Source organism: Perca fluviatilis, chromosome 22 (genome assembly GCF_010015445.1).
Source record: "Perca fluviatilis chromosome 22, GENO_Pfluv_1.0, whole genome shotgun sequence".
Taxonomy (NCBI): Eukaryota; Metazoa; Chordata; class Actinopteri; order Perciformes; family Percidae; genus Perca; species Perca fluviatilis.
The window spans coordinates 9705752-9726492 of NC_053133.1; the positions used below are offsets into that span (position 1 = coordinate 9705752).

At 41.3% G+C, this 20741-nt stretch overlaps 1 protein-coding gene across 2 annotated transcripts in view; it reads right to left on the minus strand.

The window, feature by feature from the left end:
• Positions 1–20322, minus strand: part of LOC120552183 (guanine nucleotide exchange factor VAV3) — a 111234-nt gene extending 90912 nt beyond the window's left edge. Inside the window, exons 1-2 of one of the 2 annotated variants that reach the window (XM_039789977.1) lie at positions 19907–20322; positions 1323–1439 (exon numbers count right to left, since the gene is read on the minus strand). In XM_039789977.1, coding sequence (XP_039645911.1) covers positions 1323–1439; positions 19907–20113 — 324 coding nt within the window. In that variant the 5' untranslated portion in view covers positions 20114–20322. The remainder of the gene's footprint in view (positions 1–1322; positions 1440–19906) is intronic. The other variant, XM_039789978.1, reaches the window with a different exon arrangement.
• Positions 20323–20741: the final 419 nt, after the last annotated feature.

Here is a 20741-nt window from a genome sequence, read left to right on the forward strand (position 1 = left end):
TATGAATCACAGATGGTATTATTACTGTTGGGTGTCACCGGAGTATTTTAGTGTCTCGTGATGCTCTAAATGCCACTTCCTCACAGATCTTATCACATCACATTAATGGAGGACGATGACAACTAGTCAATCAATGTGTCTCTGTGTCTTCCTGTGTTTCTTCCACTGACACATACAGTACAGGCCAAAAGTTTGGACACACCTTCTCATTCAATGGGTTTCTTTATTTTCATGACTATTTACATTGTAGATTCTCACTGAAGGCATCAAAACTATGAATGAACACATATGGAATTATGTATTTAACAAAAAAGTGTGAAATAACTGAAAACATGTCTTATATTTTAGATTCTTCAAAGTAGCCACCCTTTGCTTTTTTTGATAACTCTGCAAACCCTTGGTGTTCTCTCAATGAGCTTCATGAGGTAGTCACCTGAAATGGTTTTCACTTCACAGGTGTGCTTTGTCAGAGTTAATTAGTGGAATTTTTTCCCTTTCAGTTATTTCACACTTTTTTGTTAAGTACATAATTCCATATGTGTTCATTCATAGTTTTGATGCCTTCAGTGAGAATCTACAATGTAAATAGTCATGAAAATAAAAGGTGTGTCCAAACTTTTGGCCTGTACTGTGTGCACACGTTTGAAGCTTGGATAGGTGACCCTGTCGTCTCATAAACACCTAACATCATGTGCACTATGAGTCCGGCAGCGTGCTCTCTCTCTCTCTCTCTCTCTCTCTCTCTCTCTCTCTCATTTCTAAGGAAGGCTCCCGGGGACTTCAGGAGGGCAGCAGCATGGCTGTCAGAGTCGCAGACAGCTTCCCAGCACCATAAGCAGAGCCCCATCAAAGTAATGAACCCCAGACTTTTAACCCCTCGTAAAGTCTGCACGCTGATGCCTATTCTCTCTAATGAGAGGAAGCAATTAAACTGCTGGGTCATGTTGCTGACTTCAGCTTTGACGTGGTGTTTAGGAGTGTGAGGAAAGCTGCAATATGGCAGTGAGAAGATGAACTAAAATAGATGATCCAAAATGGATAAAGGCTTGTATAAAGACAGCTGACACATTCACAAAGACCTTCATTATAATAAAAACAAAAAAACAAATCCAAGATATAGGAGCTCTTTCTCTTTCACTTATAAATAATTTGGACTGAGTTCCGTTGTTTCCACAGAAACAAGAGTGGGTGTAAAAACACATTTGACTAATTCAGTTCAGTCTTTGGGGACAGCTGGCAAACTCACCGACGGTGGATGCAGGCTGCCCTCACCAAGAAGCCAAGCCTCCACCTTATTCTGTCGCCAAGCAACCCTGCCTTACCTTTCCAAAGTCCCTGACGTCGAAAAGGTCAAAGGCCTCGAACAGCTCGCTTTTCTTCATGCCGAATATCTCGTTGCACGCTGCCAGGAAAGTCCTGATGTTCTTCAGGCACAGGAACTGTGTTGGGAAGACAGAAAGGGTTCATCTGTGAGTGATTCACGTAGAAGTGCACACGCAGTTCGACATGCACTAATGATACTATATTCATTTCTCATTTTCAAAGAGCCACAGTACCACTGAGTGGGTTGTGATACTGCTGCTTTTCTGTTCCGCCTGCTACAGTAGCTTTCACTCTGGCTGTCTAATCAGGGCATGCAGCGGAGGACCTGCTAGACACACTGCAGGACCACAGCTCTAAAAGATAGATGATGAATCAGTGTTATAGGCACCGGGAGAGCATCTAGTTGCATTAATATGATGTATTTCCTGTTGAAATAGGACAGTGGAGTGGTGCGTAATTAGACAGAGATAATTCAACAGAGCAGGGAGAGAAAGGCAGAGATCTTATTTACTCCTACTGGTACAGTATAATGTAACCACTAAGATCCTATCTCTCCGTATATGTGCATTTTGACAGTGCAGCACAAATGTAATGTACTGATATTGTGCTGCACTTTCAATCAGTCAGTCAATCTGTGATGCCTTTTTCCTTTGGTTTTCTGTTGATGAGGTTTGAGTTTCTGTACTCTTCTGTACTCTAACTCTTTTCTTTGTTTCTTCAGCCATGTTGGCGATCATTCCTGCCGGGTTGATGCTAGAATGGATGGTCTGGAGGGACAGTTGGCTGGCACTTGTTAGGGGTGTAACTAGGGGTGCACCGATCCGATATTAAGATCGGATAACAGCCCCGATAATAGCTGGATCGGAGCCACAGCAACTAGTTCGTCGGCTGTTTGCAATGTCTGCAAAGTAAATGTTTCGAGGGGTGGTGGTAATACTGCAAATTACACTAGATTTGAATGCACAATTGATTTTTTAATAACAAATACATAAGACTTAAATTTTGCTTGGTAACTGTTTGATTACTATTGTATGTTTGACCATACCATTCGCACTATTTTGCTTCCACTGCTACATTTTATTTATTAAAATTTATTTTAAGACGTTTTGATTGCATTCTATTTTCGATTTTAATGCACAATTGTTTTTTTAAATAACAAATAAGAATTCAATACATTACATCTATGTTATTTTGTCTTAGTTAGGAAAGTAATGTTTAGTTAGGAAAGTCTGGTGCCTTTAGTCTCTTCCACATGGAAGGTGGAAGGAAGGTATAAGGTGGAAGGTATACAGTTTATTATTAATCCAGCAACGGTATCGGATCGGTACCGGGTATCGACAGATACACAAAGCCCAGGCATCGGTATCGGGACTGAAAAAGTCGGATCGGTGCATCCCCAAGTGTAACCATACATCCATGTGCATCGATTCAGTGATCAACGATCCAATATCATTAATGTCTGATGAAAATATCAAAACATTTTTTTATTTTGTTTTGTGTGAGATAGTGCATATTAGGGATGCATCGATACCACTTTTTTCAAGTACAAGTACTTACATTTGGGTACTTGCCGATATAGTACCAGTATGAGAACTTAATAATCCCTCTGAGCTATTGTCAAAAAAATAAATAATTTTCGTGATTTCAAAATAAGCATGTTGCGGTTATCATTGCGTTAGCAAGTTGACGTTAGCATTAAGTGGACGGACTATGTAATGGCAACAATGTTTCTAAATCACAGCAAATACGTATGTGGCATTTCTGTAATGCAATTTATTGTTAATTATCAGCCGACATATAGACAGATATCTGTGATGAGCGAAGTTTGATTTTGTTTGATCTGTTGTATTCCAAACTGGAGAGAAAATATATTACTTACACATAAGGGAAAAAAAAATCCATGAAAGACCAAACTTTGAATGCTAATTCTTTTATAATAAATGAAGAGAATTTTGTTGTCTGCCAGGGTGAATTATATGTCATGGTGTGATGACACTTGTGTTATGTGTTATGACTTTTTCATAGAGGGTAACAAGGTTGTTGCCAACAATAAAGTAACATGATGCACAAAAGGTCATAAAACTCTTCCTCAGCTAATTTGTATACACTGGGAGCTTTTATTACAGCTGAGGGTGCACCTTGACCCGAGACAATTTAATCAAACAATCAATAAGTAACTCCTCTAATAAACAAGGTCATTCACTGACTGTGTTTTCTGCCTTGTCTGCAACCTAAATCTAAACCTCGCTAATGATGTAAATGGGACTTCATCCAGAAACGATTTATCTAAATTATGCGGCAGTTAGCACTGAATGCTGCCCAACCACACCAATGGCACGGAGAAAACTGAGGGGGAACGCCACTGAATTGAGTAAAGCTTTCTGAGGTGGTTCACTCTCTTTATGAAGAGAAACAGGCAGTTAGTGAAGGGGAAGGTGTCAACATATGGTAGTTAGCCAAGGGCCAGTATCTGTTACTCACGCCCATTAACCTTCCTGTAGTTGATACAGGATGGGAAGGGGTGCTGGTGAAAGAGATGTTTAGGGGAGGGGTGTTTTTTTTTATTTTTTTTTTGCCACATCACTTTCCACCACAGTGCTGGGATTAGGTTTAACAGATGGCCTTCTCTGTAAATGGGCATTTTAATGCATCCATGTGAAAATAAACACTGTCTGAACTCTCCATTGTTGAGCATTGTTGTATATTTTTCTATTGTATATATTGTTGTATTTATTTTATATTTGCTATATTCTCAGGTCTTGTTCTATACTAACAAACGTTTGAAGTAGTTAAAGGTAATATGTTTTTTGCCACTGACAAGCTCAGATTGTTAGAAGTGACTATCTACTGGGTGACTATCTACTGGGTGGCAGTAGCTCAGTCAGTAGGGAGTTGGGTTGGGAACTGGAGGGTTGCTGGTAGCTGGAGAGGTGCCAGTTCACCTCCTGGGCACTGCCAAGGTGCTCTTGAGCAAGGCACCGAACCCCCAACTGCTCGGGGCGCCTTTCCATGGGCAGCTCCCTCACTCTGACATCTCTCCATTAGTGCATGTATAGGTACTGAGCACACTGTGTGTAATGTGTGTAATAACAACGGAGTTGAAACATTGTAATTTCCCCTTGTGGGATTAATAAAGTATACATTATTATGGGATGATGGGTTAGTTAGAGGAGTTAGAATTCTCGTTCTGAAATCTTGCGAGGACAGCGTTGTGGAATTATAGATTTGTTTATAGTGTGGAACATGAATGGGGAGAGGAGTTCAAGGACAGTTTGTTGTTATGGAGTACAGAAAGCGTAGCTTTGTGTTATTTTAAAGATTTTGAATTGAGCGTTTCTGAATTGTGCCAACAAGATGTCGAGCTGCACTTCAAGCAGCTTTCATAGACGTTATTTGGATATGACAGGTGAAAGTTGAGGCTAGATGTTCTTGCATACAGCTACAAATGGATCCTAACACTGGTCCATACAACGAGCCTTGCAGAACATTAGGTCTGCAGTAGTCTCGCTTTGCCAGACCTTCCTCCACAGCGCTGCGGAGCAGAGGGGGGTCTGGCTAGTCCACACAGCATTCCCGGGATGGGAGAAAAACGTGCTCTGGTATATTGGCAATCACAATCGTCATGGGCGGCGCTAAACTCAGTTATACTCAGATTGGACAGATAGTCTAGCTAACTCTCTGGATTTACCCTGCAGAGGTCTGAGCACATTTAGTGGACAGACATTGACGGTGCAAATTTGCCCTATAGGGTTACATTGCAGCATGGTTTGCTGCTGCCAGTTGTAGCATTCTCACTCAATACTGAACCAATTTCAAATATTTTTGTTTACATTAGTCACTTAAGACACAAATGCATGGGAAAATAAGGTCCAGATTGAAAAATACCTAAATCACCCTTCAATGTTCACCTGTCACAGACAGATCATCACACATGGGTAATGTGGCTTCATACAAAGTGATGCTTGCATGATGGAAGTAGTGCAGAGTAACATCAGTGTCAATATTGACATGCGGGGTACAAAGACAAAGGCAACAGCATATCACAGCCAACACAAAGAAACACAGTGCAAGACCAAATATGCGGTTGTGGCTTTTTGCATTTGAGCAGTCAGGCATTGTGGCTGCACCAGAACAAGGGCCAGCGTCTGGCATGAACAAAGACAACTGAAAACACTGAATTGCTGTACATACAAAGGCGGACTCAAACAGTGTAAGAAAAAAGTTTTTATTATTATTTATATTAAAAATTTATTATTTAAATAAAATAAAAGCTAAATTATTTAAGGTGGGAGGCAGATTTAGTTGCATGTGAGCACCACAAAGCCATCATTCCTTCTGTTGCTAAATCTTTGTCATTTTGTCACAACTTAAAATGACATTTAGTATAGTTATTGCATCTATAGCACTCTATCTATCATCATTTGAAATTCTCCAGAGAAAGGTTTCCATATTACAATGCGTCATCATGTCCTTTTTTCTTCTTCTTTTTCTTCTTCTTCTTCTTCTTCTTCTTCTTCTTCTTCTTGGGTAACAGGTTTACAGGAAGAGGATTTCATTAGCCCTTTCCTGTTTCTTAAAAAAAGAGCACAACCCTGTGCCATCCTGTTAATATGTGGAGTCCATACTCAAGGACTCAAGGCCTGACTGTAATCATGTTTGACAACCTAAACTTAACAACCTCAAATAATTCAGTCAGTGTCATTTAAAAAAAAGAATTGCTCGGGAGAAGAAGAAGCCAGACTTATTCTGTTATTCATAATACACCTTTGCCATCGGGACAAAGCAAAATCCGATTTGTCTGTACGGCGCATGTCAATGCATCAAATATGAAATGCACTCCACTTCGATTGAATTAATGCTTTACAGATGGCTTCGCAAGAGAGCGAAAAGCCCCCAGCCAGTGAGCTCCAGATAAGAGGCAGCTCAAAGCAGCGAGCGAGCAGTGAGTGAGTGAATAACATTGAATGTTTACACTTGTACACATCACTTTCTTTTATCAGACAAGCACATCTTGTCTGCCTGGAGTCTCTGGAGAGTCCCAAAGGACCTCAGCATATTATCTGAGGGAAGCAGCTTTACATGGCGTATGTGAAAGACAGTGTCTCTGCTACACTGAGCTGAAGACAGTAGAGGGGAATTGTATTAACAAGGGTGTAGCAGCATGAGGCAACTAGTAACTGTTCCGCTGGCAGCTTCTCTTCTGCATTGGTGACTCTCTGGGGCTCAGGAAGTGAATGGCCTGCCTCGTGTGTGTGTGTGTGTGTGTGTGTGTGTGTGTGTGTGTGTGTGTGTGTGTGTGTGTGTGTGTGTGTGTGTGTGTGTGTGTGTGTGTGGGGGTGTGTGTGTTTGCACATCTGTATTTGCATGCATGTGGTGTAGCCTATGTACATGAATAAGCCAATGTCATTATAGTAAACTAAAAGTAAGAAAAAAATGGGTTACACTTTACTTGAAGGTATCTACATAAGAGTGACATGACACTGTCATGAACGGGTCATAAACATTATAAACAAGTCATCAACTTTTATGACATAACGCTTCTTTTAGTAAGTGCCATTCGGTTTTTGTCATGAAAAGTTATGGTTATGGTTATGGTTATGGTTATGGTTATGGTTTGATTATGGTTAGGGTTAGAGTTAGGGTTCATGTGTCATGACAGTGTCATGTGACTCTTATGTAGATACCTTCAAGTAAAGTGTTACCAAAAAAGGCTTGTTTAAATTTTGCTCACTATATTATAGCTTTTAAAGGATTATTTGCCATTTTGTGAAATACGGTGAATATGACGTTACAGCCGGCAGCCAGTTAGCTTAGCACAAAGACTGAAGGCCTGGGAAAAGCTAGCGAGTGGACCTTTTTAGTTAAGACTTTTTGGTCATAAAACTTGAAAGCTATATAGAAATAAAACCCAGTTTTTAAAACATCTCAAATTATTACAACTATAGTCAGAGCTAATATCGACCAATGGCTAATATAAGCTTATCACAGATATACAAAAAATGGCAGTTTAGAAATCTCAAAGATATGTTTTAAGTAATTAAGAGACAGTGTACCCATTGTCCCCGTTTGTCATGTCCCCCTCAGTACATATATGGTCATGATTCTTTAAAAAAAATGAATTTAAGGGGTAAAAAATTAATATCAGCCAATATATTCTATATATTTTTTTTACTTTTAAATATCAATCATCCTTTAAAAAAACAGTATTGGTTGGGCTGTTATTATAACTCTAGTATTTATAAATGTTCTGAGTCAAACTCAACCAAAGCCAAGGCAAATACAACCAATAGTGTATACCTATTTCTGCATTTGAATGAAACCTGCAAATAACCTCATTGTGTAGAAAAAGGAATTAAGGATAGATTATGCTGCAACATCTCAGCAGGAAGCTGCAAACACATGTCGACTCAGTTAGGCTGAAAATGCATGGCTTACACAGGACTAGTGGAGGGTTTAAAAAAAAACACCACTGCATTTCATCTGGAGGACCAACCATCTGGAATATAAGGCAAAACAAATATTCCTGTAACACAAGCCATCTCGCTGCTGTGCTTTTGATATGAACCAGGTCGTGCTATGTATCCACAATAAGTATCCAGTTTCTGCTTATGTATTCCTTGGTACAAGTCAAAGCTCCATAGCAACAAGCCGGAGCCTTTTATGGCCCCCGTGCGTATTGTGGAGCTTAATGAAATCCTGCTCTTGTTCTCTCATAGATTTACGCAATGAAAGACAGTCAGAGTTTGGCCATCTTACTGCTTAAACCTTGTTAAGCATCAATTAATGGCAATCAAAAGGATAAGGAATCAAGGCCTGTGCATGAAATCTAATTTGGTAGTTAAAAGCTCTCTCTATCTGTTTGACTCTCTTATATGTTTACTGACAGCAGTGTGGGAAAATTATTAAAAGGGAAACATGCTTAGGCAATGTAAAGGGAAGAAAACGCAAATAAGACATATGTCTGTCAGTTTCAAACCCCTGCTGGATTACGTCTGAGATATTGTGTCCGGTGCGATTGACATAATGTGCACAGGTCCGGTCAGTGGAGCTCTTTTGTCAAGACTCTGTAAGTCATAACCAGTGGGTGACATTTCCCAATCTAAGCCATCAGGTCACATCCATGTCATGTTGGAGCTTTTGTCAGCTGTGTAACCAGGAAATGGGAGGTGGAAAGTAGGTGAAGTTCTGCTGGCTCTGACGAAAGCGCTGCTGCTCTCTCTCAGAGGTTGGGGTCATCACAGCAGACAGCCTTACTTATTGTAATGGAATATTGTGAACATCACAATGGTCAACAGCGTTTCATTCTGGCAATAAACTGTAGTAACTGATTTCATAGTTACTACTCTCTTGTTTAAAGGTCCCATACAATGCTCATTTACAGGTTCAAACTGTACTTGTATTTTGGGTTTCTATAGCACATGTTTTAATGTTTAAAAAACACATTATTTTTCACATACTGTAACAATATACCTGTATCCACCCTCTGTCTGAAACGCTCCATTTCAGCACGTGTCTCTATAAGCCCCGGTGCTGAAAAAAGCCCAGTCGGCTCTGATTGGTCAGCGTTTCCGGGTCTACCACATCTGCGCTCACTGCAAGTCTCTACACCGTCATTGCAGTCGGGGAATGGCGGTTAACGGAACTGTAGCGGCGCTTTCTCCCTATATATAGTATAGCTGTGACATCACAACCGTACGGAAATCCTGACGGCTCGTTCAAAGGCAACGTTTCTAAATACGGGATGTGTGCATTTCTCTGTGGATTGAGCTTGAGTGAAATGGGCTAGTTAGAATGAAAACCTATCTTGGTTTACAACGGCACACGACTGAAAAACGCTGACGTAGAATGCAGATGGTCTTTCCGCTCACTTTTTCCAGTCTGTTTCGTGACTCCGAATATCCCCTTCTAGTTAGTGACAGCCACATTATCACCTCTTTATCTTCTCACATTTCCTGTAAGTGACTGTTGTGTTTTTTCAGGAGTTTGGCTCATTGGTCACCTCCCTTTTTAGGTGAGGAGAGGATTGGCACGAAAGTAATCTGTGTTTCCAAAAGATAGCTCTATGTGCTACTCCTGCTAATCCTTCCATTCAGTATGTTATGGAATTGGGGGCGACAAGCATTATCCAAAAGTGAGAAAGAAAATGAGAACATGTACAGTAACTTTTTGAATTTTAAATGTTAGAGCTGCTCTAATATAAATGTTTATCGCCTACCAAAAGCCTTGGTCTGTCCGCGGTTTCTCCCTAAAAGGAAGTTTTCATCACCACCCAAGGTTTCTCCCTAAAAAGGCCACTGTCGCACTAAATGCCTGCTCTTGGGGGAATTACAGGAATTGTTGGGTCTTTATAAATTATAGAGTGTGGTCTAGACCTACTCTATCTGTAAATTGTCTTGAAATAACTCTTGTTATGATTTGATACTATAAATAAAATTGAATTGAAATTGAATTGGATTGGAAATGGATCACATTATTATGTGTAATGTGAAAGATGTGACTCGTGGTGACAAACCCAAACATAATTATCACCCGACTCTGCAGTTCCCCTCAGCTCTATTGAGGGTTTTAGCATCTTCCAGCCCATTGGTTTGGTTTTACCACCCACAGATTTACTGTTTAAATTTGGCGGCTGTTTTCAGGAAAAAAATGCCCAGAAACTATTCATTAAATTCCATACAAGAGTCTGAAGCCATGTGCACAAGAGTCACTTTCAGTGTTGCCACATAGCTATATATTTTTATAAAGACCAGTACCATCAACATTTTTTACCAGTACCAATCACATAATTTTGCCCAAGCACAGTTTAAAAAAAAAACTTTAAACACTGAAACACAACAGCAATAGGTAAGCACTAAACCTCTTTCTCACTTTTGCTTTGGCAAAAGAAACTGCACCACAACCATCTTCAGTATAACTGATACTGTGTGTTAAAATATAACCAAACACGCAGTATCACTATCAATGACATATTTTAATCATAGCTGCGCTGCTGCGTTGAGTTGTCAATCATTTCACTTCTTTATGTTCACAAAGCCATCTGACATAAATAAAGGTTACCCAAAGTGCGTGATCAGCTGTAGTGGCATTTAAAATGAACAATCGCAGAGAGAATTGAAGACGACAGAAAACTGGCCTCCCGATGAACCGACCATGTAGCTTTTGGAAAAGCTTTGATTTCCCTGTCCACACTACAGGACCAGCCTTTCCACTCTGAAGATGATAGACAAAGGCATAGAGTTCTTTCTTGTAATGAATGACAATAAGGCAAAAAGGGACAAACCCAACTCCCTCCACCCCCCACCCACCCTTCCACCTCTGTACCTCCCCCACAACACCAATGAGTGTCCCAGAAGTCATTTTCCATTAAATCCTGGATTTAACCCCAATGACCCCCACATATACACAAAGCTTACTCCATCCCCCCACTAGATAAGGGAATTGAATTAGTGTTAGTGCGTGAGATATGAACCCTCTTGGCTACAGAAACCCAGGTCAAGTAGTTTAAGCTCAACAGTGTGTGATTGGCCCAAAAGAAGGTTTACAAAGAGTAAGTGTGGTGGAGATTGGAGGGTTGAATGTCATAAACTGTGCAAGGCACTAAATAAAATGTACACACTGTATGCACAAACACTCTAGTGTGAAGGGTGAGCAGACAGCATCCCCCCCTCCTCCTTTTCCTCCTTGTACTTCTCCCCCTGATTTATACCTCTTGGAAGACTGTGTTAAAAAAAAGTGTGAATAATGCTCTGCTGTGCCACTTCACAGAGCCTGGTCAACCGCTGTCCCGTGTGTGTGTGTGTGTGTGCGTGCGTGCGTGTGCGTGCAATGTGTGTGTGTCCATTCAGGTGTGGGGTTTGACCGCTTTGGCTGATACGGTATCAGTGCTAATATTTTTGGATTTAAGCTCAAACACTCAAGCTGATAAACTGCAGATTTGTCCATTTTCTTGCCAAGAAGCATTCAATCATGGATGTGTAATAAAACCTGGATACAGTGTTTGAGGCGAGCCCAGTTCAAGCCTACAAGAGTTGCTCAGTGGCGCATGAAACCATCATGGAGCCGAAAATAACCCAGATAATCAGCACTGCTTCGGCACTGTGCGGTCCATAAAGCAGGCGCATTAGAGACCTCCGCCGGCCGAGCCGGCTACTTCCGGTTTAGCGCTCCACTAACTTCAATGGGGATTAAATGATTTAACCGTGCGACTTTCCTAGACTTTTCCAAATGTTATTGGACCGAATGGATCAAATTCTCATTTTGCCGGGGTTGTGATGTTTAAAAAAAATGTATCCACTGATTAACAAATGTCTTTTTCGCTATGTAAGTCAATGGGGAAAAAGTCTTTTGGGCCAGAAGGCATCATGTGAATGGCCGTGAATTGCAATTCCACCGTTAGGCCTCTGTTTAATTTGCTTCAAAGCCTGTTGGGGCCTGTATTCAATGTCTACGCATATTTTTGTATCTGGCATCCAGTCAAAGCATCCAAGGACACTGTGTGTATCATGAAATTGTAAAGACTGTATTGGTAATAACAACAATATATGGTCTTGCACATAGCCCTATTCCTTTTCCTTATCCCCTGTGTGTGCTTTGTCCTGCATGTATTATATGGGCGCCACTACTATTTCTACTGCAGGGATTCTTACTCTTCCCCTCTTTGTCTCCATTACACAAATATGGACATTCCTATTTCCAATAGACAACAGTCATCCGTCACTTCCACCATGAGTCGCTCATAGCAGGACGCCTTATACATACAGTACCTATCCCTGTGAAAAAGGGACAAGGTCAATAATGTGCAGCAGGCGTTCTCCATACCCATACTGGGTCCACACACTGCCACGTATCTTATTCACACAACAGGTTTAGACAGGTCCAATATATATTTAGGCAGTACATAGGGGGTTTGGTAGGTTTTAAATCAGCTTTCTGTAGAGCTTGATACAGCACTCTCCACCTCGCCTGGCTCCATGTTTCCATGACAGTGAACCTGACATCTAAAAGGTTGCACACACACACTGCTGATGGCTATGACCACAGTTGTAGGGCTGGTATCATCTGGATCTAAATCTACAATTCCTCCTGTCTGCTCACTGTGTTTCAGATAGAATCTTGACATTTCCACCAAGCTAAAAAAAAAAAGGGGGCAAAACTGCCATTTTCATTTGTTAATGTTACTACTTAAACTTTCTTAATTAGCATGTGTGCCGAGAGGCCTCCTCTGATGTGTGTAAGCCCCCCTCGCTAAACTCAAAATCTCATTTATGATGAGGATTGTTTGCCAGTATTGACTGTCTCAGAGCTTTCAGAGCACTCAACAGTGATTAACTGAACCATCACCGGCAGAATTGAGTAACATAATAAACATTGATTGCAGGTACATTGTCCACCACTGAATACCTCCTAATAAAATCAGCATATACATTATCTATACTTTAATGTGCACTATGGACCATAGCCTTTACCGCTCGTCTGTGGTGCAGGCTTGTTACCTTGGTGACGGAATAAAAGGTCAGTTCGCTCAGTGCACGCGTACGTGCACAAGTGAGGTGTAACGTAATCTATCTGCGTCTATGTCGCTGTACATAAAGCGGCGCATGAAGATGCGTGTCATCGCGATGACACTGCGGAACAAACCAGTGCGACTGCATCCCGCTGCCCTGGAATTGTAAACGGGGGGGGCTGTGGGGCTTGGCCCCGACGTGGCATGCACGGCTGCAGTAATGTGGTATTTACACACTGACAGGTGCAATCCTTTTCTTCAAACTGAATCAACGAGGGCAGCCAAGCCACAGTAACTCAGGGTTAGTCATCAAGGGACTCACAAGCTGTGTCCGAATGCTCGCATACTGCATACTAATAGCGTGCAATTTGTAGTACTGTGCAATATCACTATGCAAATTCGACTGAATGTGATTGGTTAAAGGTATGCATACCCCAGGAAGAGTAGCTGGTGTTCTGCATCAGCTAATGGAGATCCTAATAAAATCAAATACATACAATATAGATGAGGATGTTAAGTATGTAGTACGGTCACTGAAATTGGACCCGTAATTCTTCCTATTCCTTCTTGTTTCCATAGAAACAACCCAGAAGGGGACATTTTCTACACAAGATGACGGACAACAAAGGAGTCGGATCAGCAGCAAATCTACCCTACAGTGCAAAGTTTTAACAATTTAATGATATAATAAATTGTTTTCTGAGATGGAAAATAGCTACTGCTGAAAGTTCTTCTAATCTTAATAATGTCACATCCACTTCCGAAAGTCGGACTGCGTGCAGAAAGTCTTTGGATGTTGCACACTGAGGTTTGTCACCACCACAAAAAGGAATATTTCAGATATAGGGCTCAAGCAACTCAAATATCACGATATTTTTTACCAAATACCTCGATATCGATACCGCAACGATATTGTAGTGTTGACTATTGGTGCTTTCACAAAATAGTTACACAATGAGATTTTCTATAAATAATCATCAGTAATGTGGATATAATGACTAAGTGGGTAAAGGCAAATAATAGAACAGCTAGAACAGTCTGGTAAGTTCAGAAAATGACATCACTGTACTGTAACGCAGCCTTTAAAAACAGGAAAAGACAACACTTATGCTATATTACGTATTACGATATCCAAAAGTCTCATATCACGATATCGATATAATATCGATATTTGCCCAGCTCTAATATGAATTAGTTTGATTGTATTGTGGGACGAAACACAGTAAAGCAATGGTTTAGATTAACGATGACTCGGTCCTAACATCTAATCGGAGGCTGGCCTGGGTTGAACCTGAAGTTACCTCGGTAACCCCAAATCTTGCTTGGTAGTAGGCCTCAGGAACGCCAGGGGAGTGTGATTGACTAGCTGGTTATCAGACTAGAGGTGTGGCGCTGCAACTACTACTGTCAAAAACATTTGGAAGGCATGTTCAGGGAAAACATACATTTCATTCTGAGAGTGTGGATATGGATTAGAGTAAGGCGAATCTGTGTGTGTAATGAGTCTGTGTGGTTCACACTCGTACAGAAATGCATAAAGTATTAATAACCTCTTTTAACGCTTCACATGGTTACACCTCACTTATCTATGACCTTATTCTGCTTAATTACTAGGGTGGGGCATCGTTTTGATTTGAACAATTCTGATTCCAATTCCGATTCTTCCTTTTGATTCCGGTTCTCATCAATACTCAATTCAAATTCTTTGAGGGGTGGAGATGAAACGTAACCTGACTCCGCCGGATGGATTGCTTCGCATTTGCTCGGCATATCCATCTGGGAACTTTCCGTTGGAGAACTTTTGGGAAGGGGTGAAAATACTGGTTAGCTGATTGGATAAACCATCTGTCTATCACCACCTATGTTGGGCGATCTGCGAGTGGAAAACTGGAGCTCGTGAGATCAGGACGGTTTCACGAGGCTAGTTGAAATGGCCCACATGCTTATTTCACAGATGAGAGGACATTTTTATTTGGATTCACTGGTTAATTTACTTGTTAAATTTGAAACCGATGATCAGATTCCAAACAATTCCAATAAAGAAATGATTCCATTTGGAATCGTAATTTTTGAAACGATTCCAAGTTGAAACCGGTTCTCGATGCCCAATCCTGTTTTATTACAGGAGCACCTTCAATTTCAGATGCTGTGACAATAATTAATAACTCTAATCACTCTAACTCTAATTGTACTTTCATACTTAATCTGAACCCTAACTCTGGAACATCACATTCTATGCTTTTACATGTTATGTTTGAGCCCGTATTATTCTGCACCAAACAAAAGGAAAATCAAGACATTCTCTCTCGGTCTTTCTCATTCTCCCACGCTCTCTATCTCTCTCTAACTTTTTGTCTTTGCGAGTGCAGCGCGAGCCTCGGAGCCTTTGAAGTCTGCTGTATAGATTGTTCGTGCGTGAAGCTTGCTTTTCTCTTCATTGTTTGACATCACAGAATCTGTGATTGGTCTTGGCTTGACAAAATATACACATGTATCATGTATAATAGTGTACTATATGTATATGTTATATGCAATACGCCTGGATAAGGTTAAAATCTGATCAGTTTGCCTGCTCCATAACTGTCAAAATAAAATCACGAAAAGCAAATCCATTGTGGTATTTATTGAGCAGTGGTCTTGTCACATGATGACGGTTTTTCATATGTGTTTTAAAATGTGCTTTAGCATAATAAATCTGTCACATGTATCAGCAGTGGTTCTCTTTATATGTATACAAGCTATGCCTGCTATCCTGACATGCCTGTATTTTGTATCACACTGTAAAAAAGGGATAATTCTTTCATAAATGGATGAATTAAGTCTTCATGTTAAGTCTTCTCTGTTGGTTTCTGTCTTGTTTTTCGGTGCACTGATGTACTTTGTTGCTCTGTGAAACAGTAGTGCCACTTGACGCTGGTTAAAATTACTCTTACATGGGGCCACCGCTAGCTCCCCCAGTAAGAGCGTGCGCCCCATATAGGCTGAGGCCTTTGCAGCGAACCCGGGTTTGAATCCGACCTGTGGCCCTTTGCTGCGTCTCATCCCCTATCTCTCTCCCACCTTTCCTTTCTATCCACTGTCACTCTGAAATAAAGGGAAAAAAGCCCCCAAAAAATAATCTTAAAAAAAAAAGTACTCTTACTCATACTACGTCTTTCTCTCACTTTCCAAAAATGAAGTGAAGTCTTTGATGCCGGCTCTATGAAGAGAAAAGTGTTTTTGTTGGTTTTTTTTGCTGTGTGAGAACAAAGCGGCTTCTTTTCATTGTGTCTGACATCTCAGTGTTCTGGTCTGAGCTTGATCGAGGGCATGTTTAGTTTCACTTCCTTCCTCTATTCCATTTCCTGATTTCCTGTGCATGTTGAGGCTCACGGCTGGCATTTAGCTGCTGGGGGGTTCGCAATAATGTTGTCACTCTGAATCCGCAGTTTATAATCCTGTGTCATGGAAAACGAGGCAACAGTAGACTTAACAAGTTATGGGTGACAGGGCAAGATTTCAGGCACAGCCTTAGCTGTTTGTGTGTTTGAACTGAATGTATCAATGGCTGGCTCATTCTGCTAGCCTGCTAGTTTGTTTTTAGCAGCATTATGACACCCACACAAGAGGTCCATGCCCTTGCTACCAACATATACCAGTGGGGTTTGGAATATTATTTGCAGTCTTTTTAGTCAAAACTGAGATTCAGCAGAACTTCGACCCAAATGTTTCAAACAGAAGGACGGAAAGACTGCATGCTGCATGTTTGACCACATGGTCGGTTCGTTGCGCCACGACAAACAATTCATGGTTCCTCTTAACGCTAAACTGCTGGTTTTCACAGAGTTTGACATAAACATCTACTGATTATGTGGTGTTTTCTCTGGAAGGAAAGCAAAATGCAGCCGTCACTGTGGGCGCGCTGCGTCTAGACTATGTAATTGGTTCATTACAGCCCTGTAAAACTATGATCAAAGAGGGTGAATTGTTCGCTTTACACTGACCTTAAGCCCTTAACTGGAACTTTGAGCTCTTCATTTGAAATATTATAGCAAACCTTGTCATGCACAGAGTACACATACGCAACCCATGCATCATTCATCATCTTTCACCACGAGAGCACAGATCATTTAATCAGACTGATCCAAACTATGTCATAGTTTTACTTCTTTTTCCTGCCTATATGTAGTTTGCTGGATCTCTGTTGCCCTTCCATGAGCCCATTTCTAAATAGAACTGACTCACTATATAGCCCATACAAAACTGGTTAATGTTGCAGAATGAGAAGCAGCCCGCCCTGATGCCAACATCACACATGTGGACCCCCCCGGAGCTTCTGATGCATTGTGCCTTAATTACGCAGCTAACCCCAGCACAGCGGGCTAGCCCTTAAGGGCCCTTTATGTCCTCTGAGACGAGTCTATGGAGGCCAGGCAGACTCTTTGTAGCTCTGTCCCCTCACCGCCTTTGTCTTTCCATCGCATGGGTCCCATGGGTGAGTCCACAGTGGCGTCCCATGTGTTATCATTGGCCAATGATAAAGTAGCTGCCACGGCCCTCATGAATTATGCAGGATAAAAGGGAAGCAACTCCGCCCTCAGTTATGTAAATTTAACTTAGAGAAGACAGAGGGAGGAAGGTCGCTGAGGGGGGGGTTGACATCCATGTTTAGGTGAACTGTGCACATAGAGGGAGCTGGTATCCAGCATCACATGATGTGAATGTGTGTGAAAGGGGAAGCCACGAGTCATGATCTACTGACACACATATCAAGTCGTAAAGTCCCAGAACAAATATTTACTATTCCAAATAATGATTTGCAAAGTTTATAAAAGGACATAGTAAAAATGTTGAACAATAAGCGGTGCACATTACAATATCTGTTGTTGTTTTTTGCAATAAACATAACACCAACTACAGTAGGTGGTTTTCATTATAAAATCACAACCGCTGTGCTTATTGCGGGCAAAGAAACAAGCACCACCTAAAAAACTCAAACCTTACGCGCTATATATTTGGCAGATGACCTCTGGGAAATGCAGTTCAAAAAACCTTTTAGTAACAAGGCATTGGCACCAAAAATAGTGCTCCCCACACACGTGCATTTGCGCATGGGCTTTGTAAATGTATAGGACTTTGCCTAAGTGTACTACTACTTCTAATTTACCCCTGAATGTAGCTTCATCCCTGCCTTGTGTGAGTAAGCCATCCAACCATGCATAAAACAAACTCTGCCTATAAATAACCCAGTCTGGGCCAGGCCAGGCAACAAGCCTAAGTATGGTTCACAACCTATCGACGCATGGCAGCTCCGTTGTATGTTATAATGTCATGACTGACAGCAAACACTGACCTATTGATGACCCTTAATCAGTAATTGTACTGGTGCTAGAATACAGTTACTTTGAACAGCAACTGGACCAATCCGCTTCTCTTCCTCCTCTCCCCAATCTAGTTTTCCCTGAAATCCCCGAGTAAACAGATCCTTTGACAGTTGATACATTGCCATTGATGACATTAAAATCCTCAGTTTGGCTTGAATTGTCCACTCGACCTGTGTGCTCAAATTCAACAGCGGATACCAAATTAGATTATGGAAGAACAGTAACTGCATATCAAATAACCATCCCGCTGTGACAGTGAGTTTATGTTTTTTTTTTCAGGAAATAAGCCTAATCCTTCTCTACCCATCAACTGTGCAGTGCATCCATAGTACTGATATTCATAGCTTTAATCACCTGTTTTGCATCAGATGAGAGCATTAGGGCATCCATTACATAGAGATACTGTAGTGTGTGTGTGTGTGTGTGTGTGTGTGTGTGTGTGTGTGTGTGTGTGTGTGTGTGTGTGTGTGTGTGTGTGTGTGTGTGTGTGTGTGTATGTTACTGCTACAGTGGCTATCTTTTCTAGAGCAGGTCTGCAGGCTCAGTAGGTGAGTGTCTACCTCACTGTTTGTTGACACTGAGCCAGACACCCAGATTGACTGTTATGAAGGGGAATATTAATCTGGCCGTGGCTCCGGCTGTCCTGTTATTGAAGCAGATGGTTTCAGACAAACGGGAGCCACGTGGCCACAGCTCCCTATCTATCTATCTATCTATCTATCTATCTACATAGGATTTTTAGCAGTATTAGACTGAGTTATTTGTAGAACAACATTAGTTAGTTATTTTAGTCAACAAACAATCCAAAACAACCAATCAGGAGATTGCAATTGCTGTTGTTCCTTCACATTGCCAGACATGTCAAACAAATAGTTTATTTGCTTGAATGCGCATTATAAAGGTAAATATCTGATAAGTTATACATGTTGTTAATTCTATGAGATAAATCCACTTTTCTGGTTAGGATAGCCCACAACAAAGCCTCATCACCTCCTAACCTTTATCCCCTGTGTATATCTGCATCACCTATAGAGGGCAGATTGAGGAGTTCTGTGTACATGTATAACGGTTCAGCGTTGTCCAACACTGTCCATGAGTAACAGTTACAATAAGTAACTTGAACTACAGACTGAAGTAAAAGAATCGAAGAAAATCGGGTTTTTGTCTTTCTTGCTCACAGCACCTATGACTTAATAGCCTATAAGTCATAAGTTGTCCCCAGTAGATGGCTGCCAAATTCCATTTAATTCTTTAGCAATTTAGTGTTTCCTTGCTCACTGTCAAAGCTACTTACGTCATAAATCAACAATTAAGTGTTCCCCACAGTGGCAAGGTTCATCTTTTTTCTTCGGCGTAGATATAACGTGCTATCATAGACTGGAGTGAATATAATTTCAATTTATATAATTTGTTGACCGTTTTCCGTCGCCAAAACACGGTTCGCGAGAGGTGTAATCAAAATCTTTAAAAAGTTGAGATTTTCTCATAACCAAGTGCTAATTTGTGTATTATATTATGCCGAATTTGATATATAGCTATTTCGATGTATAATTAGTCTTGAGTCATGTTCTAGCAGGGTGTTCTTTTCGCCGAGAAGCAAGGACACTTAATACTAGCATAATTCGTATGATGTCTGGTTGCGCTCTCTCCAACGGGGCTTAGTTGTAGTTTGGGGACGGAGCGAGGAACAGATATTTTGTCTGCAGTCGTTTCTTACCTGTGACATTTGCGGCCGGAGATTGATTTCCTTTAAGTTGATGGACTGGGGTCTCAGGTTGTTGAGCAGGTGGCAGAGGAGGACTCCATCCCGGAGAGTTTGAGCCAAATCAAATACCTGTGCAGATTCCCATGTAACCCGGTGGTTAGCTGGAAGCACCTTGCAGTTTATTAACCACAGCGAGCACTGCCTCCAATACTCCATCATTATTCTGACTTCAGCCTGACGAGCTTTAAGAGAATTTGTTCTTTTTTAGCAAGTGAAACTGCTGACTGATCGGTAGTAGGCTACGTCTTAAATCGTGTCCATGCTATATCCGCCAACTGTTAAACTAGAGGGAAACGGAACTGGACCGCGGCAGAGAGCTGATGGATGACAGACCGGTGTACTGAGGCTATGGATGAGAGGAAGCCCTGCACTCTTCCTATCTCTCTCTCTCTCTCTCGCTCTCGCTCTCTCATCCCCCCCCCACACACACACACACACATGCACGCACGCGCACACACACACTCACTCTCTCTCTCTCTCTCTCTCTCTCTCTCTCTCTCTCTCTCATACTCGCTCTTCCCACCCCCTCACCCAGTTCTTCACCTCTTCCGCCTGCCACCCATAGGCTCGTTACACTGTATGAAATGACAGTGTGTATATAACAACAAATGCTACAGCCACACTCAATACTTTGTACAGAACACACCATAGACTGTTGTTGGGTTGGGGGGAAATGCATATTTGAAATTAGCCTAGCCAAATTACCTTGCTAATTTTTACAGCCAATATTATCATGCATCATAACCAAGTTCCTCTCTGCATAAAAATATCCCAGCTGCAGGGTAAT